The sequence below is a fragment of the Medicago truncatula genome, chromosome 2 (assembly GCF_003473485.1).
Source record: "Medicago truncatula cultivar Jemalong A17 chromosome 2, MtrunA17r5.0-ANR, whole genome shotgun sequence".
In the NCBI taxonomy this organism is placed as follows: domain Eukaryota; kingdom Viridiplantae; phylum Streptophyta; class Magnoliopsida; order Fabales; family Fabaceae; genus Medicago; species Medicago truncatula.
The window spans coordinates 18,672,441-18,697,341 of record NC_053043.1 but is presented as its reverse complement, the minus strand read 5'-3'; the positions used below and the strand labels follow the sequence as shown (position 1 = coordinate 18,697,341).

Below are 24,901 nucleotides of genomic sequence, written 5' to 3'. Positions count from 1 at the left end.
GCTTCCTTAGAGTGTCTTCACTCTTCACACACTTCCATGCTCACAATAGCTTCTTCAGAGTGTATCTCTTCACTCTTCACACCCCTCCACCCTCACATCTTCAGAGTTAGCAAGCTTGCACATTAAAAGTCCATACTACATGCAGTAATAGTATCAGCCTAGGAAGCACGGACATTCATCGGATTAGGCATGTACCGGTCAGATACATCTCGTGTCCGACACTGACACATATAGTTAGACTGAATTGTGTAATTTTCTAATTATTAGCAGTGTCGGCGTGTTAGTATCCGTGTCATGTCCGTATCGATGCTTCATAGGTAGTAGCACATCAAAATAGTAGGTACAAGAGTTAAAATGATTTGGTTTCAAGAAAATATAGGACATTTTGGCAATTTTCTAACTCCGAATTACTATGGTCCTCACCTAAAATAGAGAGGGTAGCACGAAACAAAAAATAACCTAAAGCTTTATCGGATCATTCTTCAAATATACACATTAAATGAAACAATGTTGGAAATTTGTGAAGGAATCCATGATGATAATAAAATCATGACTAAGTTTTATTTGTATCCATATTAATGAAAAACATCAAGAGTTTCAACTTCAAAACCTAACTACCTAAACTTGCAAAGACCACATAAAAAAACTTAAATATAATACCTAAACTAAATCACCCACTTGATAACTTAAATATAATACCTAAACTAAATTACCCTACTTAAATATAAGCTAAAAAATAACCTAAATAGCACAAACTGCCTCCACTGCAAGCCTCTTGACCATATTTCCACAATTAGTTGCCCCAAATGTTTTTTCTGAAACATCAATTGAGCATGATTCCTTGCCAACACATGCCTATATAAAACCCAAAAAACAAAGTTAATTAATCATCATCATATACTATTATAGTATAAAATAATCTTGAAATAGCAAGTAATAAAATTAAGCAAAAACTTACTTTTTGTACAAGAGACAAAGCTTCATTATTACTTTCACAACTACCCTTAGTGAATGCTCCACATGTACCTTGTGGATTGCCAAAACTTGCAAACTTTATATCCGAAATGGACCGACCATGGCATGATAATTCCAAAGTTTTATTTTCATAAGCATTTGCACAAGCACTTCCAACAATAACTGTTTGGAAATTTATTTGTGAAGGGTTACCACCAATTTCCTCAAACAAAACCAATGTGTTCACACCATCTTCAATAAAGTCACGAGGGACATGGTACCTAAATTATTCAAAGTAACATATATATTTTAATTGTCACACATTTCATATTATTATTATAATCTTGAATTAAAATAGTAATTAATTGAGCATGTTAACTAACCATCTTTGTGAGGGTTTGCCACAATTGCTAACACATTTTGTATCATTATATTCACCACGGTAATCACAAGGATCATCACTACAACCATCTTCATCTGCATTATAACTAGGCCAGTAACGACCAAGAGAGTGACCATTCACCCAAGCATAACCTTTTCCCATACCTTGCAAATCAACAACTATAGGGTCTGATTCTAGTGGAGCTTTGAAAGTGGTCTAAAAATTATAAACAAACAAACTAATTAGTAACAATTTTAAACTAGGGTTAAATATGTTTTTGGTCCCTATAAATATGTCAGTTTTTCGTTTTAGTCCCTCTAAAATTTTCCTTCAATTTTTAGTCCCTATAAAATTTTCAATCACTACTTTTGGTCCCTATTTTTAATTTAATTTTTTTATTTTTTAATAAATGTGCAGAAATGTGTAAAATATTCTAAAAAAACATTCTTAAAAAAAATTAGAATTTTTTAACAAAGTACAAATTAAATATGAATTTTTAACCGTAAAAAATATAAAAATTCATATTAATTTTTTTTTTTGTTAAGAAATTCTACAAAATTTTTTGTAGTGATTCTTATAATATTTTGAATTTTTCTGGAAAATTTTATTAAAAAATATGAATTCTACATATGAGTTTACTTTAAAAGAGGGACCACAAGTGAAAATTGAAAATTTTATAGGGACTAAAAGTTGAAGGAAAATTTTAGAGGGACTAAAACGAAAAGTTGACATATTTACAGGGACTAAAAATATATTTAACCTTTTAAACTAATAGTAAAAAATATATAAAACCTAGATGTTGTTTATTCACCAATTATAACATAGCACATGGATTAAAAATGAATTTAATTACTATGTGGTGACGGTGTACAATTATTTTACACATATAAAAACAAATGAATAGTCATATTCATTAATTGACGTGATAACACATTATTGGATGCATGTGTAAAATCACTTTACACTACAAGTGTATGAGGTAATTAAACTCTTAAAAAATTTAGTTAAATATGCTTGTGTAGAATAGCTTTACAAGTAATTAAACTCTTAAAAAATTTAGTTAAATATGAATGTATAAAAGAGCTTACAAATAATTAAACTCTTACAAAATTTAGGTAAGTTTAAATTGTAAAAAGATAACATTAAACACAACTATAGAAGAAAAATGAATTGATTTACCTTGTACCAAGTTAACATCTTGTTAATAGGTAGTTCGTTAGATTCCCATTTGGAAGAAGAAGCAAAGAATGTATCTTGACTAAAAAATTTGTTTTCCCAACCATGCAACCCAACTTTGTATGTCCACTTGTGTGATGACAAATCTTTGATGATTGTCTCATCACCTTTTGTACCAATCAATTCAATAGGACTAACAAGACCATCTTGCCATTTATCATATTCTTTTCCATAATTCTATTATCCACAAAATACACATATATTAATTACAATAATAGTAACCAAAATGAGTGCTTTTGAATAATTATAATTTTGATACCTGAAGTCCAACAGTGACACTAAGAAGACTGATATCATTCCTGCCATGCTTCAACTTAATGTTAGTCTCAAATTGATCATTGTGAATGCCATATGTAGCCCAATGAGAACCTATGTATATCATTAAATGAATAATTTGACAATGATTTAATGTTAACATAATGTTAATCAACCATGAGTGTAATTTAAATAGCATGTGTCACATTACCAATATGTTCTCCATTGACAAATGCATGAATTACATGTCCAGTGCCATTAATCCTTAGAATTGTATTATTTGTCCAAACTGGATCCTTTTGATTAATATCAAGTCTATCATTAGAAAAAGAAAAAGAAAATGTTAGTGATTGATATTTGAATATATAGATGAAATAATAAAGATAAAATTAATAGGGTTTTATTAATTACCTTGTCATGTACCAAAGATAGTCACTAGAATCATTAGCAGCAATTTTTTGATCAACAATTGTATTTTTAGAAACACTTGATTTTCCAATCAAAGAATTATGAACATTCTCTGCTCTCCACACCCACTTCAAAGCCTCTGGTTCATCTTCAGCTTTATTTTCTCTCTTTACCATGATGGAGGTTTGAACATTTACCTAATTATTAAAACAAATAGTCAACATCAATTAATAACAAAACTACATACAAATATAATTGTGTTTATCTTTATGAAAAAAACATGTGATTGGTTCGCAGCGATTCTCCACATTCATATAGTCGGGATATCAGTTGTCGATAGATCAAGATTCAGACGGTCCAAATTTAAGGTTAGTATTTTGACTTAAAAAAAATAATATGCACCAATCTTGATAGACTGACAATGATGTCCCGAGTGCGGGATTCCCTTACCGGAAATTTAAAAAAAATGGTGAAAAAGTTACCTTGGCAGTGTTATATTCTTCAGTTTGACAGTCAGGAAGAATACTAACAGACCATGCAGGAACATTATATGTATTTCCTTTAAATGTTACTGTGGCATCAGTGGTAGTGTTGGTATTGGTCAAGAAGCAACTTGATGAATCATTTGTTGCATAAACAGTAGCCTACAAATTGAAAGTATAAGATACACATCATTAAATCTTTTTATCCTAAGAGATAACATATAATATAATAGAATCATGCAAATAGCATTTTGTTTTCTATTTATTTTACCTTCACATAGCTTCCTAAATCAATTTTAGATACGTTTCCATTGGTAAGACTATTTTCCATTGACTTCAAAACCAAGTGAAGTTCTTTTAGGTGACCCCATTTTGGTTGTGCAATGTTTCCTACAAAAATTTTAAACAAACATTTACTTCATGAAAAGAAAAAGAAAAAATGTATATTCTAAGATGAAAATAAAATTGATGTAGGTTACCATATTCATCAAGAGGTGCATCATAATCATATGAAGTAGTAATGTATGGACCACCAGCTGTTCTTCCAAAATTAGTTCCACCATGATACTGAAAAATAAAATGTATATGTATCAGAAAATGTTATTATCAATATTATTTATAAAAAGTCCACATAGATTAATAATTTTGACTCTAAATTGTGTACCATATAGTAGTTTTGGAATGTGCCTCCAGTTTCAAAAAACCTAGCCACAGAATATGCAATATCTTCTGCAGTTCTATGTGGATCTTTGCCACCCCAATTTTTGAACCTTCAAAGAAGAATAATAGGAATTTAATTTGAAGTTGAATTTATCAAAGAAATAAGAGATATTAATTTTTTTTTAAAATTAATCAGGTTAGTTAAATATAGGTAATTGAAGCTTACCAGCCAACCCAATTTTCTGTCCACATCTTGGGGCTGTTTGGGTTATTGGGTTCAAAGTCGTGACAATACCATCCATTGCAAGTATTAATCTTGCATAGAAAAATTTAATTAAGAAAATATTGTTAGTTTTCAATATAGTGAGAAAAGAAAACAATCAAATACTAATAGTTCTTATATACTTTTATTTTCTTGAAAAGATAATTAGTTTATGTTTAAATCATATTTGTTTTTATTCTAACACCTCTTGAAAATGAAATACAATAGTATCATTTAATTGTTACTTGATATAAATAAAATTTATAATAAACTAAATTTACATAGAAAAAACATATTTTTTTTAAACTTAGACAAATATAAAGCAGAAACTTACCATTGGTTGAGGAGCATCAGGTTGTTGGCACATGATCCATGGGACTCCAATGTTGAATGAATCAGCCATATTGGCACACCAATTTATATAAGCTTTACCTTCATCCCCATAAGCTGACATAACATTCCCATATTCATTCTCAATCTGTTTAATATGAATCATTAATCATCAATTAGTATATTAATACACAAAATGAAGATTTTTTAATTAAATAATTTTAATAAACAAATTACCTGAGATAGAATTATAGGACCACCTTGAGAAGCAAAAAGTTTCTCTTTTCGTACCATATCCACAATCAAAGTAGTGAAATTTTGCATTTCATTCTATAATAAAGCCACAATCAATAAAAATTAAGAAATAATAATTCACTAAAAGTAGTGTATAAAAAAAATCAATACCATCATAGATATTCAATAAAAATTAAGAAATAATAATTCACTAAAAGTATATAAAAAAAAATCAGTAGTATCATAGATATTCAATAAAAACTAAGAAATAATCCTTATTTATTAATTTTGTTACGTCTGTAACAAAAGTACTATATTAGCAACAAAAACCTAAAAAGTACTATATATCAATGGTATTATAGACATTCAAAATTATCAATTATTTACCATAAAGACTTTATTTGCCGTCCGAATCTCCACACCAGGAAGATTGTAAACCCACACAGGGATCCCTCTGAAATTAAAGAAATTTTTAATCATAATGAAACATATGATATTAATTTAGGTCAAAATAAAAGTAAGGAGAGATATTTAAATTAGGTTTACCCATAATTCCATTCAGCACAAACATAGGGGCCAATACGAAGCACAGCAAAAAGTCCTTCATCTTGAATAGTTTTGAGAAATCTAATGAGATCGTTATTGCCACTAAAATCATACTCACGACGAATTGGTTCATGTGCATTCCAAAAAACATATGTTTCAATTGCATCCAATCCACCTTCTTTTGCTTTCTTAATCAAATCAGGCCACATCTAATATAAAACAAATAAAATACACATTTAGCATATAATTAATTAATGGAGTAACATGTATTTAGGTCAAAAAGAAAAAATAATATTAATTACTTACTTGAGGTGTGCTTCTAGGATAGTGGATTGATCCAGAAATAAGAACCCTTCTTTTGCCATCGATTTTGATGGCTCTTCCATCATGAGAAACTTCAACAGCATAAGTTCCATATAGAGCAAGGAAAATATAGCAAAGGAAAAAAGGAAAAACAAAACACTTAGAAGCCATTTTCGTTTGTGAATTATTCAGTGTGTTTGAGAATGAAGCAAGTGACCTTATATAGTACGGTAAAATTCATATTCACACTTATCCATTGTATTTTTATGTTTATCCAATCACAACTAATAACTAATTACTGAGATTAAGAGTTTATCCCTTACAAAAAAAAAACTAAGAGTCTATCCTTTTTGAAAAAGAAAAAAAAAAACTCAGAATCTATCCTCGTCTCAAAAAATAGAGTCTATCCCCCTACCAGGGCCGGCCCTAGGCATAGGCCGCGAGTGCGACGGCCTAGGGCCCATGCTCGTAGGGGGCCCTAAATTTTTTTTACAGGGGGGTGTATATAGCAAAGCTAAGGAAAAAGTGAGGTGCGTATAGTAATTCGTAACAGCAGGCCTAATTCTGAATCAATTTTTGGGCCCATTAGGAATAAAACAGAAAAAAAAAGTGGAAAGGCCCAATAAAGAGGAAAATAATGGAATTGGCCCAACTAACACACAAACAAAAACTTCTTTTGAGCAATTAGAAAGACAGATGAAAAAAGAAACCTAAAAAGAAAAACCAAAAGTTCCAAAATCAGTTCTTCTCTCCAGGTGAATTGTTTTAGGTTTTTTTTTTTTTTCTTTCTTATTCCAATTCTATTTGATAATGTTGTTTCGATTCTCTAATTGCTTCAAGTGTTGAATTCTAATTATGTTTTTTTTCTTATTCCAATTCTCTTTGATAATCATTGTTTCAATTATCTAATTGTTTCAGGTGTTGAATTTTAAAATTCTAATTGAATGATTTATGTTTTTTCCAATTGAATTTTTTATTTTTCCATATAACATGATTTGTACTGTACACCAAAAAGCTTAAAAGCATATAGCATGATATTGATTTAAGAATTCTCTTCACGTACTGTACATATAACAGTCATTTTTTATTTTTGATATTTTTTTTTAATTAATTGTTTGTACACTGTACACGTGATTTTTGTATTTTTTTTTTTCAATTCAATTCTTGATTTTTGCTTAATTAAGTGTTGATATATTTCTTTTTTTTTGTTGCACTTTTATTTTCAGGTGTTAAAACTTCGGTCTATTTTAAGGTGCTATTGCTCTCTACTTCACTTACTACTGGTACTAATATGGTTTTTCTTTTTTGTTTGTTTGTTTGTATTGGTTTATATTGAGTATCTGATTTATTTAAAGATGTTGCCTAAAAAACATTTGTCTGGTAGTGAAAAACGAAAAAAAAAAAAAAAACGAAATGAAGAGCTAATAAAATCACAACAAGGAGCTCTTGATAAATTTGTTTTCAAAAAGGTAGATACCCAAGAAAATGTTCCTAATGATGTGCCAAATTTGAAAAACAACAACAATGAAAATTTGGATCATGAAAATGAAAATGAGGAAATTGATGATAATTCAAATGTTCCTAATGATGTGCCAAATGCATATAATATTGAAAATTTTGGTGATGATCCTCATTTTGATATTTATGATCCAACAAATTGGGAGAATCTTGATAACACCTCAAGGGATATTCTAGTTGAAAAGGGACCTATTCGAGAAATGAATCTTAATTTTCCCAATGACAAATACTCTAGGCATTTCTCATATGCGAATTATTCAAGAAAATTAAGTAATGGTGAGATTAGTGATCGAAAGTGGCTAGTTTATTGCAAACATGTTGACAAAGTATATTGTTTTTGTTGTAAATTGTTTAAATCTTCTACCTCTAGTAACTTGAGTTTACTTGCAACCGAGGGTTTAAATGATTGGAAGCATATTAGTCAAAGACTCAAACAACATGAAAATGGTGTCGAACATATGACTAATATGAATACTTGGAATGAATTGAGAATGAGATTTGATAAAAATCAGACAATTGATAGACACTTGCAAGAAGAAATTGTGAAAGAGAAAGAGCGTTGGAGACTAGTTTTACGTAGAATAGTTTCAGTTGTGAAATGTCTTGCTAAGAATGATCTTGCATTTCGAGGATCCAAAGAAAAATTAAGTCAAGATAGTAATGGTAATTTTCTTGGATTAATTGAAATGATTGCGGAATTTGATTTGGTAATGCAAGATCATGTGAGATGCAAGATAGTAAGGCTATTTCTTTCTTTGGAGTTATTCAGCGCTTATATTCAGTGTTTTCGGGATCTACAAAGCATAGCTGGCATGTCAACCACTATAACTAATACATGTCTCATTCATCATTTATCAGAAGAAGAAAAAAAATGATGTAATACAAAGGGCCCTTTTTTCATACTATGCCTAAGGCCTGTAAAACTCTAGGAACGGCCCTGCCCCCTACTCTAAGAGTCAATCCCTTCTTAAAAAAATTGCTCCTCTCAAAAAACAAAGTCTATCCCTTAAAAAAAAAAAAAAAAAACTAAGAGTCTATCTCTACTATCAAAAAGCAAAGTGGTTAATCGTTTTTGACTGATTTTTATGCTTGAAATTAGTACTCAGCTTTATGGTTAATGTATTTATTTTATTGTCTAATATATACATTCATATTTGTACCCAAAAAAAAAAATTACATTCATATTAATCATCAATGGTATAACAAGTAAATTGCAAATGATGTTACATTTATCCCAAATGTTGATGGAGATTTTCCTCCGGTGGATCTAAGAGTCTCAGACTGCATGCTACATGACCTCAAGGAATGGAATCTACCTTTCCTACAATCAATTTTTTTTATCATCAGGTAGTTGAACATGTAGTGAACACACCGCTCTACCCATCAGTGACGAAAGATCGACTCATATGGAAAAAAGAAAATCATGGTGAATACATTGTTCGTAGTGCATACCGTTTTTGTGTGCAAGAATTACTTGATACACCCCATAGGTACAATGCTCTTGGAATCTAATTTAGAAGCTCAAGATTCTCCCAAAGGTAAAAAGCTTTATGTGGCAATATGTAGGAATTGCTTACCAACTCGTGTACGTCTAAAAGATAAAGGAGTCACATGTCCTATGGATTGTACACTATGTACGGTGGGCAGTTAGGATTCACTTCATTTATTTTTTCAATGTCCAAGTAGCTTAAATGTTTGGAGTATGCTCTATTTCTTTTCTTATTTCTATTTTGCAACAACAAGATATGGATAGCAAGAATATTATTTTCAGCATTACAAGATTTATCTAAGGAAGATGTGGCTTTATTTTGTTATGTGTTGTGGAGTATATGCAAACAAAGAATCAACAAAGTGTGGAGTGAGGTAATTGATACTCAAGTTTATGTTGTGGAGCACAAAAGTTATGCTTCATGATTGGCAAGATGCACGTAGGTTTCGTATATACATCTTGTTCACAGTCGCGACAAGAAGGAAATGTGAAATGGATCAAACCAGCGAAAGGAAGATTTAAATGCAATATTGATGCTTCTTTCTCCCAGCTTTCTAATAGAGTGGGAATAGGAGTTTGTATAAGGGATGATACAGGCACTTTTGTTTTGGCAAAAACTGAATGGTTTACTCCAGTCTGTGAGGTACATGTTTGCGAAGCTCTTGGATTGTTATCAGCTTTGGAATGAGTTCATCAATTACACTTGGGACCTATCGATTTTGAGCTTGATGCCAAAAAAGTGGTGGATAGTTTTTCATCTGCACGTCAGGTTGTTACAGAATTTGGGATGATAATCTATAATTGTAAAACTATCTTAGAACAATATTATGTCAACTTTAGTGTTGAGTTTGTGAGGAGACAAACAAATGAGGCAGCCCATAGATTAGCTAAGTAGGCCACATCTTCAGCTAGTTTCCAGATTTTGATAGAAATACCATACATATTGTATTGAACACATGTTAAGTAATGAAATGATATAAGTTTCTTTCCTTCAAAAAAATCAATAGTATTCACTCTGTTTCAAATTCAATGTGTTTAAGGTTTTTACACACATATTATTAAGAAATGCATTAATTTAAAGAATAAGAGATGTTATTTTACCGAATTATTCAACTATTGGTTTGTTTTTCATTAAAGAAAAAATTATACTTTGGAAGTAGTGTATATAGTATTAATTGAAGGGTGCAATTGAAAAGAAAAAATTATTATTGCATTGAAAACTGAAAGTGACATTCATTTTGAAACAATTCTTTTTGTTGGTTAAAACGACACTTATTTTAAAACGGATGGAGTATATATGAATTCAATTTAATAGTATCTATATTATATATAAAGAAAATAGAGTTAAAATACATGAGTAAGCTGACTTTTTCATTACATATTTTACCATTCATTTAAACTTTTTTATTTACTATTTTATCCTTTAATAATATTATTTTAAATTTTAATTAAAAAAATTAGAGCCTATTAAAATAGGAAATATTCCACTATAATAGGAACAATATTATATATTAAGGGATATAGATTTTGGGTTGAAGAATAACACATGAGATTTATCCATGTTCATCAAACCCGACTACTTTCAGTCCCCACACCTTGTGTGAGATTATTCACAGTAATATCCTCCTAACAGAAACTTTTGACTAGGACTATAAGTTCTTGATAACACCAGACCAATCTGTTACACCCTGTATTATCAACCTCATCAAGCTAACAATTATTTCAAACTATTGTAACGAATACTTGAGAACTAAATTACAATTTGTAAGATGAAGGGATTTGTTGGATCGAAATTTCTCAACACATGTTTGAGATTTAAATAAACAAACTCAAAAGATTATGATCCAATGATATAGTGAGAGAGCTTGGAGTTTGTTGTTTGTGAAGAGTTTTTGAGAATAGTGATGATTTCACTTGAGAGATGATTCTTTGTTGTAAAAACTCTTGCTATTTCCATTCAAGTGTTCCTCTATTTATAGAAGATGTGAAACTTGGTGACCACTTCAAAAAATAGTTGTTGGAACACATTTTCCAATGCAGCATGTGCTTCCTTTAGTTGCTTGGAGAGAAAGCATGAAATTTTGCACTTGTAGAACGTTCTGTAATTTCCAGTTAGCATAAAGAAGAAGTTTACACGTGATTGCAAGTTGTAATGAGTTGTTCTCTTAATTGTAGAAGCTTGGAGGCCACTTATGATGATGTAATCTTGATGTCCTTGCATGGTGTCATAAGATGATGTCATATGGTCGTAACTTTGGAGACATATTTCTTAATGGGTTAAAAATAATGAAGGCCTTTTTGTTGAATTTATTTTCTTGTAGGTTTCATGGCCCTTTTGCAATAATGTCTTGATTTGTCTTTTGATGTAAACGATTTATTTGCTTTGTGAAACCAGAATGTTCTCGTAACAGTGACCATAACGTTCTCTAATACATTCTCACTGAAACATTATCATAAAACACATTAGCGGATAACAAAATAATAATTGTAATATTTTTCTTATCTTTTAAAACATCAAATGAGGGTGTTTTCTTCACTTTGCATAATCAGAATGATATTTGTAGGAACATGAAAAATGTTTCCTTTGATTGATTTCTATTCTCCAAATCATATCTTTAATAGTGATGGAAGATTCCTATACCATCATAAGTCTTTTATGATATAATCTCCATGATCATGAATTTTCTTCTTTGATATTTCTCCAATCAATATTATTAATGAATTACTTAATAAATAATTCATTCATGAATTGGTTTCTCTTGAAAATTGATTCTAATCATTTTGATGAAATGATGGGAATAATTTTAAACGTCATGAGAACATTATTTCATCGGAGTTGATAATGTTCTTTTCTATATGAGATGACAATAGATTCTCAATTAATTAACCTTGAATTATTTTGTTGATGATGCAATTTATCTCATAATTTCTTTTGGTGATTTCACAATGTTTCTTGTCCATTGAGTATCTTTGAGATGTTTTAGTTTAGACATGTCTTTTCTTCCTTGAATCTTTAAGGCATTGTTGAAAACCATATGATGACGATGATGAATCAATTAATCATAAAGTTCATCTTCTTGTTGAATCTTCACCGAACACTCTTTTGCTACGTCTTCTTGAGTTTGTGATGCTACTAATTTGGTATTACTTATTGTCTATTCCATAAGGATTGTTACCGTTAAAACATTCATCAAAAAGATTTTTGTTTCAACAATATATTCTTATCTCTTTTAATCTCACTAATTTATATATAAAATAAAAAATATTTAATGAAAATATTACATTAATATTTTTTTTAACAAATTACATTAATGTTGATATTTTAAAAATATACATGAGTTTTTAAAATTTAATAAATCAACTTTTTCATTTCAATACATACAAATTTGTTTTCACAAACATATATAGATAAAATCTACAACAGGTGTGGTGCAAATATTTTAAAAAAATTTATATTTTTCATAGTAGAAACATTATGTTGGTTATTTCATTTATCTTTAATCAAATTTCTACATAAAATTTAACAATTGTTTCTTTTTTTAAATCTTTAATAAGTGTCGGACTTGTTAGTACGACCCGTAATGTAAATGTGTTATTTTCGATTTAGTTGGTAAAGAGAAGAATAAATATTTCTTACAAACAAAAAAAAAGAAGAAGAATAAATAGGAGGGAGCAAATATGTAACTAAATTTAGGCAAATTTTATGGTACATCCAATAAATTTGGGTGTATTGGTACACCAAGTCGTAAAATTAATAATAAATGAGTTGTTTTTTTGAAGAAAAATAATTGAAAAATAATTATTTTCTATCATTGACAACTAAGATAATTAAATTTTATATACCAAAAGTTTCGACGAAATAAAATTTAATTTTTAAGAATTTTTATTACTCATAAAAATGAATATTGATTATTTTTTATGACAAAATGTAAATTTTATAATATGATTCTTATAAACAATGAAATGATGGTTTTTCTTATGAAATGATGTTTTCTAAAATATAAATATTGACAAATACCTTTTTATTTCATTAAAGTGATCTTTAATTTATATATTTTGTGAAACAAGAGTACCGGTACACTCAAAATTGTGAGTGTACCATAAAAGTTCCCCTAAATTTAACATATAAATTTTTAAAATGAAGCTAACGTGTCATAGTTTCGAATGACAAGAAAAACGTGTCAAGCCATTGTAGATATCACTTTGTTAGACATGCACATATTGTTTGTTACACTTCTATGTTCCAACAAAATACAATAAACACCACACTCATATATCAATTCGCAGTAGTTTGTGTTGAGTGGTTTAAACAAAATAATATTTCTGTTTTGCATCAAGGGTTCTGAATTTTGATTGTGGAAGACAAGGTTAGGTTGTTTTTTCAAATATAGGTTTGTTTTGTCTTTGTTTTTATTCGTGGATCTAATTTTCTATGTATTGCTTGATTATTTAATTGTGTTTTATATAATACAAGTGAATGTTGTATTTAGTATAACATAGATAGATAACATGCAAATTCCAAATTTGTTAGTTTATGTCACTAGAATTAAAATTTCAATTTTTCTGAATTTTATCTTATACAAGTATTAACATAGATAAAACTCACACATGTGAATCCTTAACATGGATAAAGTATTGGCAGATGAAGGGCAAGTTGGTTTATTTTAGGCAATTATTTTTGAAGAAGCTATTGTAGACAATGTTATTTTGCATTTTCAAGAGATTGATTGATTCTAGAGTGAAGACCAAATTCCGTTCAAGTCCCCAACAAAAAATAAACTCATTAGTCCTGACATTTTCGTACTAGGGACAAATTAATCCTCTCGTTTAATAAGTTAGTGACTAATTTGTCACCGGTATGTAAATGTCATGGATTAGTTTGAGTTTATTTTTTGTCGGACACTGAATTTGAGCCGTGAAAAAGTTATGAAGGACTGAATTGGGTATTTATTCTTGATTCTATTATAGGGGTTAGGATCCTCTCCATTATTTCGAACAACATGATAAATTACGATTCGAATTTCAACACACGATAAACTATTATTTGAATCTTTGTTGAAAGAGATGTTCATATTTAGAGTCAGACAAACTGTTAAGTACCGGACCCTTTGAATAGGATTTTTCGGGTAGGAGTAGTATTCTCCTACCATAGAAAAAAAAAACAACTCCAATACATGTGTTAAAGCTCTCCTTAAGAGTCCCATGTTTGGAAATTGACTTAATTCATGTTGCTATGAGTTACAGAACAATAGGAAAGAGGTGTCATAAATGCTCATTTACCTGCGAAAATTCTGAAGTACTTTGGAGATAAGGATGCTTGAGGAATGGCATCAAATCATTTCTCAAACTATGAAGGAATCTATAACATTGTTCACCAACCTGCTCTCATCGTTGCCGGGTGTTCTGTGCTTGTAGCTCTAGTGCTCTCCCTTTTTCTCATTTTTCAACATCTCAGATCGTATACCAATCCTTCGGTACATCATTTTTTTAAAAGCTATGTTGTTTTCGATTTTTTTTTTTTGTTTGCCTGTTATATGATGTGAATTGTAGGTTAGTTCTATTGAGATTTGTCATCGAAATTGTATACAATGAAGTTAGTGTTATAAAATGTACTGTATTTACTAGCAATCTTGGCTATTTCATGATCATAATTTGAAAGTGCATTCAATTAAAAACCTATGAAGCGTTGACACAGACACCAGATACAACACTGACACCGATAATACACTGACACTAGATACAACACCGACGCCATATACAACACTGACACCAGATACATAATATGAAGTCCATTCAATTAAAAACCTATGAAGCATTGACACATGTGTCAGTGTTGTGTCGGACACGCCTTTAATCTGAAGTGTTGGTGATTAATAGATCAAAACTTCTTCATGTTTGAGAAAAGAAAGAAAAAGTAACAAATTATGTGTGCTTTTGCATATCGTAATTGCAACTTTTTATGTTGAAAATGAGATCTATAAGTCAAGTTTCAGGAGATAGGAACAACTTCGGCTAACTCAAAATTGGTTTACCTTCAGGAACAAAAATGGATTGTTGCTGTCATTTCTATGGTCCCAATCTATGCTACCGAGTCGGTAAGATTTCTATTACTCTGACAAACATATTTCTGATTTCAGCTTAGCATCATTTCGAAGGAACAATAGTATCTAGTCTTTGAGTTTTCTAATTCTAAGTGGAAAACTCAATGATAATTATAGAATAGAGACATCAATGATAATTAATAGTTTTTCTTTATTCTTCTCTATCATTGCAGATAATTTCTTTGTGGAATCCAAGATTATCTCTTGCTTGTGACATTTTAAGAAACTACTATGAAGCCTTTGCTCTATATTCATTTGGAAGATATCTCATTTCCTGTCTAGGTACGTTGCATACTTGACCTTGATGTCATACGAATATAGCTAATGTTGATGCTAAATATCAGAGATTTGAAAAAATTTCACATAATTCTATTCTTTAAATGAAAACTGTTAGGGGGTGAAAGAAAGGTTGTAGAACTACTTGAAGATGAATCTGAAGAACACCTCGAAAAACCCTTATTGCATGATTCTGACGAGAATAATGGCACGGAACAGAGATCATTTTGCAACTTCTTTTGGCATCCATGCAGGCTTGGAAAAGATCTTCTTGCTATTGAGAAATTTGGTCTCGTCCAATATGTAGGCGTTAAAATTTTCTTATGAACGGTTCATTGTAGCTTTAAAGTGACTATATAAGCCTAATTTCACTTAGATATAGCGCAGATGATCCTGAAGACTGTTTGTGCATTCTTAGCAATGATATTGGAGCTCTTTGGTGTTTATGGTGATGGAGAATTCAAATGGTACTACGGGTATGTTACTTACGCAAAACCAGAATAGTTTAATTTTTATAAAATCGTAATGCAAATTTCAAACTCACAGTGCGTACCAATTAAATTCACGCTAAAATCTAAGACGATTTATCATAGTGTATCGTACCATTGACTAATATATGTGCCCTATGTTTCAACTATACATTTTTTCTTTTTACTAACTTCACACATTAATTAATATTAAGGCAACACATCTTCAACTTTGTTAACTACTAATCATTTTGCAGGTATCCATATATGGCAGTAGTATTGAATTTCAGCCAGATATGGGCATTATATTGCCTTGTGCAGTTCTACAATGTTACTCACGAGAGACTTCAACCAATAAAGCCGCTCGCAAAATTCATCAGCTTTAAGGCTATAGTGTTTGCTACTTGGTGGCAGGGTGTTGGTATTGCACTATTATGTACATTTAGAGTGCTACCGAATGACGGAAAATTACAAACTGGACTGCAGGATTTCTTAATCTGTATAGAGGTGGTTCATTCTTTATGTTAATTGTAATGCGGTCTTTTTCTTAACCGTCGTAACAAATATCTATTTTTCTGGAGAACTATCTTAAATGAGCATAACCTTACAATTCCGTTTTTGTCCGAGACTAATTATAACTCATTTCAATGATGATGCAGATGGCCATTGCAGCTGTTGCACATGTGTTTGTATTTTCCGCAAAACCATATAATTTTGTTCCCGTCTCTTCTGCACATGGTAGAGTCACAAAGGAAACAATAGAAGCAACATTGGATATCGATGAAGGGGGAGAGCATAAACCAGCTGTGCTTAAAGAAACAACGACGCAGGTGGAGGCTCCAAGAACTAGTGTCAAGGAGAGCGTCCAAGATATAGTTGTCGAAGGCGGTCAACGAGTAAGTTCATTGCATAGCAAATAACACAAGTTGAATTAATCGTCACTTTTAAGACTTGCAGCCATCCTTGTCATCATTGTAATGTTCTTTTTTTGTACATATATATCAACAACGAACAGGTTGTCAAGGATGTCGCACTAACGATAAATCAAGCAATAGGGCCGGTAGAAAAGGGAGTGACTAAAATTCAGAAGACTTTCCATAAAAAAACAGTGGTTTCATCAGATGATGAGGAAGAAGAATCAGATATAGAAATCGAGACAAATGTCACAGAAAATCTCACGGCGAAAGAAAGCGATGATAATGAAATGGTGTAGTTACAAGGATGTAGGAGAAACTAAAAGAGGTTGCTTTTGTTTTTCAGATTAAGCTATCATATTACATGTGAAATGTTGTGACCAGTTTTACATGGGAAATTTCATGCAAAGATGCCGATTTGCCAGCCAATTACTAGTTCAAGAATAGATTGTATAAATATCAGGAATTGGCTCCTCTAGAAAATGACAGTAGTCGGTGAAATGACAAAATCAATGGTTGATATTCTAACCACCATTGATTGTTACGTTGAAAAATGCTAGCAACACACTTTCCGACATCTCTCTTTCTATTGGTTGAAATTCATATAGGCCTACCCAATCTATGTGTGTCCCACATTTTTTAGTGGGTCCCATTTAAATTTCAACCATTGGAAAGGAGTGTGTTGAAAAACGTGTGTTAAAAGTGCGTTACCAGTACTCTTGTTATGCATGTGCATATAAGTAAAGATATCATAGTAAACGGAATGAGTGAAAATGTTTGATAGAATGGTGTTTCTATTTCGACATATAACATGGCCTAAACTCTAGGAAAATCTATAATACAACACAAATCTGAAGGAAAAAGAACTATAAAGCGAAACATACGACTTAAATATACATTTCCATGTAACAACCGCGCGCGCACACAATTAAAATACAACAATCATACTACAAACTTTGAGATTTCATCATTCATCTCCAGTACAACACATCTCTGAACAACAAGTGAGGCAGCTGTAGCATCCTAAACCAATACATAGCTGAGAAAACACAGTTGCACATTGGTTGTTCATCTTGGTACAGACCTGAATGCAGCACATGCAACAGCAATGGTTTAAGCAGCTTCCACAACAATGTGTGGCTGCTTTAACAAACATTTCAGCACTATCATTCAAGCTTGGTTCATCACCTCCTGGTGGAGTGTTCTCAGCAGTAGCAGCTAAGTTGCCAAAACCTATACCTAGTTTTGGTAGCAAAAGTGTTCTCTGGCCTTGGTCTTTTTCACCTTTCTTTTTTGATGCCTTTTCGCCATGATTACCAAAGAACAATTAGAAAAATTCATCTAATTTGAAAAACAAGATATAGTAATTAGGAAAGGAATCTTCAAGCTTTTGATACATACTTTTGTTCCATCTGATTGCTTGGCTGTCTTCAAATGATCAACCTCAAGAACTGACATACGTGTATACTCAGATAAAAAGCCAGTTTGCAAGCTTAGTTTTGCAATCTACCAATAAAAATTATGAGACATAAGAACAGTCATTAAAAACAGAAAGAAATATATCTAAGGGAACGTATACTCTTCAGATTAGGCGTGTCCTGGTGTCGGATATGTATCGTGTTCGACACTGACACATATGATTACATTGAATTATGTCATTTTCTCAAATTATTATCGGTGTTGACAGTCTGTGTCCGTGTCTAAGTCTGTGCTTCATAGCATGCGAGTATTTGGTGTGATGACACAAAAAGTAATAACAAACCTTGTGTTCTAATTGTTTATTGTTAGTAAGCCATGCTTGTGCAGTAAGATACTCAATTTGTTCTCTTGCAAAAACCTGTTAACAAAATGCAGTGCAACAGAATTTTAATTTACAATTAATAATGAAGAAAATGAAACACAATTAGATCTTTTGAAGAATTTGTAAGTATATTTCTATGCAACAAAGAAACTTGAAATTTAAATATTCTATATAGTGTAGAGAACACTACCCTCTCTAATGGCATGTCCTTGGCATTTTGTATTTTCAAATCTATCACAAAATTACTGAAATCAGGTAAGACACCTTTTACTTTAACAACTTCTGGAAAGTTTCCCCTGAATCTTCCAGGTAAGATCAATGGACCATTTGATGAAAGATCTGGAATTTGAGAAGGATAGACCTATACAAACATTGCAAATAATAAGCATTAGAGAGCTGCAATATCAGAAAACAAATAGGTAACAGTAAAAGGTTTACCTCAAATTCATCCAGATCATCGAATACGTCCATCGTGATATTTGCAAGAACAACAGATGCAGCTTTGTCAAACAGTTTTAGCATTTGAAGCTCAACCAAATCTGGCAATAAGTAACAGAAATATGTCACAGTCACATTGAAGATACTTCTTTCTTGTTATGCATATGTTTATTGAAAATCTTGATAACCAAATTTTCTCTAGAATACAACTATGTTACTAAGCTTATAACAAAAAGAAAATTAAACAATGAAAATGATATTTACGTTTTGAAGTTAGAATTCAGAACTTGCCTACATCCAAAGCTGCAACATGTTGTCCCCTACTAATCATAGCAAGCATCTTCAAGAAATATTGATTGCAGAATGAACCTGGGATTGAATATGATTAGTACAAGTGAACGAAATAACAAATTTTGATTCGGTCTTTAAATAGAATAGAAAAGAGAAGTGATACCTATGCCCAAAGTGTAAATTCTGGGGAATATTGATTCTCCTCTGATCTTCTTATTTATCATATCACAAGTTTCCCTCTCATCTTCAACAGTTCCATCTGTAACTAGGAAAATAATCGGAACTGATCTTCGGCCATCGGATAGCATCTCTAATGCCTGAAAATAAAATGAAATAAAAACATATAATACACCTATGTTCAACATAGAACAGAAAATAACTATTAAGAACATCGATAATATATAGTATCTTTTCGAGGGCATGTAACATTTTGATTCTATATGCATCAACTTGAGTCTATATTGATTTGTTAGTACAGTTCTTAACAGCTAAGTAACCACTTCTCAGTAAGTTAAATGTATTGTGAAGATCAGAAACAAAACATCCATGTGTTACTGACCTAGTGTTGTCAATCACAGGTCGCGGGAAATAGCGGTTTGTTCAAATTCTGCTACACTACAGTGCTATTTATGTCTCTATAGCGGCTATTTGACAACACTTTATACTAAATAGCATATCACAGAACAATAATAATTTGACGAAATTCTGCTACACTATAGAACTGTTGTCGCCGCTATTTCACAACATTGTACTACCCAGACACTATATAGAACTGTTGTAGCCGCTATAATGGTGTTGCGTATAAAATTTATCGAATAATGTATTTAGTAATAAAATAAACTCATCTCCAACAAAAAAGCAGAAAAATTTGTATGAATATCTAAGTTACCGTGTTTAATGGATGCAAAATATTTGTATCACCTCCAGCAACAAAATTTATGCCGATCCATTCAACGGCCCTTTCAACAGCATCCTTTGAAGCCAATTCCATTGAAGTTGAAAATTGATATATCTCTCCATTAAATGCTATAATACTAAATGAATCATCAGGATCAAGCTTAGACAGAGCAGCTGATAATGCATTCTTTGTGTCATCAATTAGCTTTCCTCGCATGCTTCCACTTATGTCGATAACGAATACAATGTCTTTCCTGAATACCTAGCAGATTCGATAAACTTCTCAGCAAGTACTTATGAAAAATAAGTATTAAAAACATTTACTACATATTTTGTAAAGAACTGCTATTGGTATAAGTTGAAATCAACATCTGCATCTCAATCATTTAAGAAATGTACGCATACAAAGTTTAGAGATGTTACCAACCTTCCTACTTTGAAGATTTCCAGGAGAAAGGTACATGCAAAACATCTCTCTCTGATCAATGTCATCGACAGATGCCGATTCCAAAATAACCCCACCATTTATTTGACTTGAAGAGACCTGTATTTCGGTAACATGCCAATAAGTTTACATTTCAACCGAAGCTGAAAATAACAATGATAATAGAAACCACTATTGAGACTCACAGAATATGAGAAGCTAAAATCACATTTCGACCAGGAGAGAAGATCGGTGTCATGTGAGAAGCCTATGCTCCCGGCACTGCGCCTTACTTCCTGTGCAGTCAGGGAACAAAACACCACATTATCACACATAAGGTTAATTGGTTATACATGAAATTTCAACTACAATCCAACAAAAAATGAATAACCAAATATGAACCTTCATTGGATGACTTGCTGTCTTGCACTTAACGTCACTGCCGGTAACAGCGTTCACGTTTATTTGTATCTTTTCTTTTTTACCCATTCTCTTCCCAGCAGGGTTAACGAAATCCGGAAAGGTGAATGGCACATTCAATGAGGAAACATCGTTGCAGCATGTTATCTTTTGGGACCAACTAAGTTTAATTGATAAATTTGAACCTCCATCTATCTGTTACAAACGAAATCGGAATAAGATAACATAATCAAATGAGTTCAGATATCAATAACATTCAGAATAACAGATTATATATATTACCTGTGGTATAGTCAAAGTAAATATATTGGACTTGAGAAAACCTCCATCGTGAGTTTTGGTCGCGTTGTCCTTACCACCAGTTTTATCTTCCATATCGACCAGTTGAGTTGAATATGATTTCCTATGAACACTGACTTCCACACCTAGAATTGAACCCTGTTAGCCAAATGGTATCAGAACACAAAATCTAATACACCATTAAAACATTATTCAAATACAATCAACTTAACAAACGATCGGTACTGAGTACTAACCATGTCGTGTGAACACCTTTACATATCAAATATTTGATGCACACTTTACATTTTATTATGCATTCACAATATAATTTTCGCATTATCAGATGATTAATTTTTTTCTAAAATAACAACATAATTATTTATATATATGACGAGACGTGATTGAATATATTCTTAAAGTTCAATTCTTTTCACATAAAATGATCAAATAGTTAATGAACTTCAGTTAAAGTCAAATTGACGAGGAGTACCTACATTCTTATCGAACAATCCCTAACTAGAATTGATTTACCCTCGGACCAAATTCTTGAAAACAAGAGTGTTAAACAAAAAATGTTTAAAACTATTTTTATCAGTATGAACTTTTTAACTTCTAAAGATATTCACATACATTAAACCTGTAGCTCAAAATGAATATGACACTATTTTTCTGTTTTTTTGACAACATTACACTATCTATAAAAGTGAAGTTTATAAAAAAAAATTACATTATATCAGATTAATTAAGTTATCAAATGATAATTATTTTTGTTTAATTTTCTGCAAAAACCTCTAATAGAAATTAGAAACAAAAATAAACAATGAGAATGTAATGAAGAAAGACATAAAAACAAACCTGAGAACTCATAGGAACAACAACAATACAATCACAACTCCTACTCCCAGAAACACAATGAAGCCTCCAACATCCCGAAACCTCAACAAAAGCAGTATCCAACCAAGCATCAACCCTAAGATCAACACCGTTAATCATCTGAAGCGGAATCAACGCAGGAGGATCACACCTCCCATGCACATGAGGTTGATAGCTAGGTACATCAGGATTATCAACAATCTTAGGATCATGAATAACTGCATAAACCATCGGTGACGTCGGTAGAAAAGCTGTATTTGTTTTTGACATTGTTGGTGGTGGTTTTGGTGCTGTTACCGCTCTATCATTGCCGAAATATATTCGTTTTGATAATTTTATTCCTTCTTCAACCGATTTCGAAAACTCTTCAGCCATAATGACACAAGGAGAGTGGATAAGGAATTTGGAAATTCCTGTATTGTTTCTCCTTTTGTCTTAGGCCTCTATCATTGTTATTGAGCTTGAGATTTTCATTATTGTTTTTGTTATTGTTCTTGAAAAGTTTGGTTCTGGTTTTTCTGGTGTAATGGATAAAAATAGGTGGGTTTAAAATAACATTGACGTGATGTTGGAAATGTGTAACGTATGTGGCATGTTACATTGGAAATGGATTCATTGTGTCCTTGTCATGCAACTCATGCTGTACTTTTTTTTTTGCCTTTATTTGGTTCATAGAAAAGAAACATGACAAAACCATATCAATTATTTTCTTGAGTAGACCGTCCAACTCATGCATAATACGTCACAAGGGAAAAAAAATCGAAAAAGTCTATCATCGTTAAAATGTAATGGTTTGATCGGAGCTGGATTTGGACCGGGTATCTTTCACACACGCAACTGCTCAAAGTTGGATTTGAACACAGGACCTTGATAAGTTAGAAGAGGTCCATGCCATTTCATCTAAGTGCATTTGGATAGGTTAAAATCTGTTTAGAATTAAGCGAAGTTTTTTACCAAAATAAAATGCATATAAAATTAGAACTCCCTAAGGTGTTGAAACAATAGACACATATTCCGGGATTAATAAAATTCTCTTAACTTTGGATCTCGAAATTAAAAATCTATAATCGAATGAAACTCGTTCGATTTACGTCGATTCAATTTTAAACCTGAGAAGATCAAATACATTTTCTATTTGGTTAATTTTGAACTTTTGTTTTCGTCAATTTTTTTTCAGAATTGGTTACACCTATAGAATTCTACAATTTATAAAAAATAAAAAATAAAAAAAAAAGGTTATGTTAATTTATACCATAAGAACAGATGCTAAGAAACACGTAATCATGTCTTGAAAACAACAATTTTAACTCGAGAAATGAAAAACACAATTTTCAATATAAAATTTGTATCTTTGGGACACTAAGAACATCCATATTCATGTCATCCATATGAGTGGTATAAATGGGTCTCATATAATACATTATATTACTTTCGACTTCTCAATTATTTAAATGACTCAACTACATTTTTTAAATATCCATACCACTCAAAAGTATATTTTACATGTATATAGGACAAAAGAAAAAACTAAAAATTAATAAAAAGTATGACAATTGCAGGTAAAGAAACGTTGCAATGCCGAGAGCAACTATGGAGAGTTTGGCTACTCTTCTTCAATGCCAATTATCCAAGATATTCTGACACAAAGACATTGGTTATTGTGTTGCCACCCATATGGAAAGGTGATATTGATGCTCTAACAAGTGTTCTAGGGACGCATGTTAGCATTTCCTTTATAAAAATTACTAGTGGAGTTCAATACATTTTGATGTTGAGATCAACCACATAATTCTTTCAATGCTTTTTGTCTTCTTAAGCAAAGTTACTAGTATTTATTTGGATAAATTGCATTTTTGGTCCCTTAACTATTTAGGTAGTATCGCTTGGGTCCCTTAATTAAAATTCGATTTATTTTGGTTCCTTAACTTTTCCCTGTTACATATTTTGGTCCTCTTTTTCATCTTCATATCATCTCCATCAACCTTCAACAAGAATCCCAGAAAAATTCCAGAAGAAAATCTAACGTTTTTGAATTAAAACTAACGGAAATGACCAAAATGTGTAACGGAGAGAAGTTAAGGGACCAAAATAAATCGAATTTTAATTAAGGGACTAAAGCGATACTGCCTAAATAGTTAAGAGACCAAAAATGCAATTTAGCCTATTTATTTATTTTGACAATTTCTTATAACAAACCAATTTCTTCAAAATAATGATTTGAGATTTTTGATGCAGTTTAAATAGTTCAACCTGAAGATACACCCAAACAAAGAATCCTTTGAAGTTTTTGAAGTCACAAGTGGAGAAGCTGAGAGTTCAGTAAAAAAGTATATAGATACTAGATAATATAACGTGTAATAAATAAAATGTTATGTGTAGAGTCTATTAAACTTTGTGCACACACATAAATTGTTAATAGATTCATGTATTTTTTACTTGAAAATTGGCAGAATGTTCTGCATAAGTAAGAAGTATTTTTATGGTATGCTTCTGAACAGGAGAAAGAACAAAATTGTCTTTCCCTGCTTCTATGGTAGCAACTGTTGGATGACAGTACAAGTCTCCGACCGGAAGGGTTTACCTGCAAACTCATAGATGCTTAATCTCGACAGCGATAGAAGTATGGAATGCTACATTATATCCAAGTTGCAAGACAAG

The 24,901-nt window shown here is 31.3% G+C and overlaps 3 protein-coding genes across 4 annotated transcripts; 1 reads left to right on the top strand and 2 right to left on the bottom strand.

Annotated features, from left to right (window-relative positions):
- Positions 1-715: 715 nt before the first annotated feature.
- LOC11442869 (beta-galactosidase 7) lies at positions 716-5,958 on the bottom strand. The gene is made up of 16 exons (XM_039830117.1): positions 5,787-5,958; positions 5,591-5,655; positions 5,261-5,299; positions 4,974-5,117; positions 4,604-4,692; positions 4,382-4,487; positions 4,197-4,284; positions 3,989-4,107; positions 3,718-3,879; positions 3,239-3,432; positions 3,039-3,142; positions 2,832-2,941; positions 2,516-2,749; positions 1,338-1,552; positions 959-1,235; positions 716-855 (listed from the first exon to the last, which is right to left on the bottom strand). Exons 1-16 carry the CDS (start codon positions 5,956-5,958, stop codon positions 742-744), a joined length of 2,232 nt encoding a protein of 743 aa, XP_039686051.1. The 3' UTR covers positions 716-741.
- A 7,321-nt stretch (positions 5,959-13,279) lies between these two features.
- Positions 13,280-17,274, top strand: LOC11441222 (protein LAZ1 homolog 2). Of its 2 annotated transcripts, none has more exons than XM_003595281.4 (9): positions 13,280-13,426; positions 14,304-14,533; positions 15,098-15,154; positions 15,334-15,442; positions 15,555-15,739; positions 15,824-15,912; positions 16,161-16,410; positions 16,563-16,799; positions 16,919-17,274. In XM_003595281.4, the coding sequence occupies exons 2-9, from the start codon at positions 14,384-14,386 to the stop codon at positions 17,114-17,116; spliced, it is 1,275 nt and encodes a 424-aa protein (XP_003595329.2). In that variant the 5' UTR covers positions 13,280-13,426; positions 14,304-14,383; the 3' UTR covers positions 17,117-17,274. The 2 variants fall into 2 exon arrangements, with proteins under 2 accessions (XP_003595329.2, XP_039686435.1); XM_039830501.1 differs by lacking the exon at positions 13,280-13,426 and adding an exon at positions 13,428-13,450.
- A 119-nt stretch (positions 17,275-17,393) lies between these two features.
- On the bottom strand, positions 17,394-22,838 carry LOC11438789 (uncharacterized). Its single transcript, XM_003595280.4, has 13 exons — positions 22,226-22,838; positions 21,371-21,526; positions 21,071-21,283; positions 20,875-20,964; positions 20,672-20,788; positions 20,237-20,506; positions 19,511-19,664; positions 19,348-19,425; positions 19,057-19,157; positions 18,809-18,979; positions 18,580-18,654; positions 18,219-18,323; positions 17,394-18,117 (listed from the first exon to the last, which is right to left on the bottom strand). Exons 1-13 carry the CDS (start codon positions 22,616-22,618, stop codon positions 17,785-17,787), a joined length of 2,256 nt encoding a protein of 751 aa, XP_003595328.1. The 5' UTR covers positions 22,619-22,838; the 3' UTR covers positions 17,394-17,784.
- Between the last annotated feature and the right edge of the window lie 2,063 nt (positions 22,839-24,901).

What these genes read in the sequence shown, in the direction of transcription:
- LOC11438789 (XM_003595280.4), bottom strand. Translation starts at nt 22,618, where the DNA reads ATGGCTGAAGAGTTTTCGAAATCGGTTGAAGAAGGAATAAAATTATCA. An exon ending in AATTTACACTTTGGGCATAG is followed by an intron (nt 19,426 to 19,510) that starts GTATCACTTCTC and finishes ATTCAATCCCAG; the next exon opens with GTTCATTCTGCAATCAATAT. An exon ending in AGCAATCAGATGGAACAAAA is followed by an intron (nt 18,118 to 18,218) that starts GTATGTATCAAA and finishes CATGGCGAAAAG; the next exon opens with GCATCAAAAAAGAAAGGTGA.
- LOC11441222 (XM_003595281.4), top strand. Translation starts at nt 14,384, where the DNA reads ATGGCATCAAATCATTTCTCAAACTATGAAGGAATCTATAACATTGTT. An exon ending in GATCGTATACCAATCCTTCG is followed by an intron (nt 14,534 to 15,097) that starts GTACATCATTTT and finishes GTTTACCTTCAG; the next exon opens with GAACAAAAATGGATTGTTGC. An exon ending in CAATCTATGCTACCGAGTCG is followed by an intron (nt 15,155 to 15,333) that starts GTAAGATTTCTA and finishes CTATCATTGCAG; the next exon opens with ATAATTTCTTTGTGGAATCC.
- LOC11442869 (XM_039830117.1), bottom strand. Translation starts at nt 5,958, where the DNA reads ATGTGGCCTGATTTGATTAAGAAAGCAAAAGAAGGTGGATTGGATGCA. An exon ending in TGCACCTCTTGATGAATATG is followed by an intron (nt 4,108 to 4,196) that starts GTAACCTACATC and finishes AAATTTTTGTAG; the next exon opens with GAAACATTGCACAACCAAAA. An exon ending in AGATGTTAACTTGGTACAAG is followed by an intron (nt 1,553 to 2,515) that starts GTAAATCAATTC and finishes TATAATTTTTAG; the next exon opens with ACCACTTTCAAAGCTCCACT.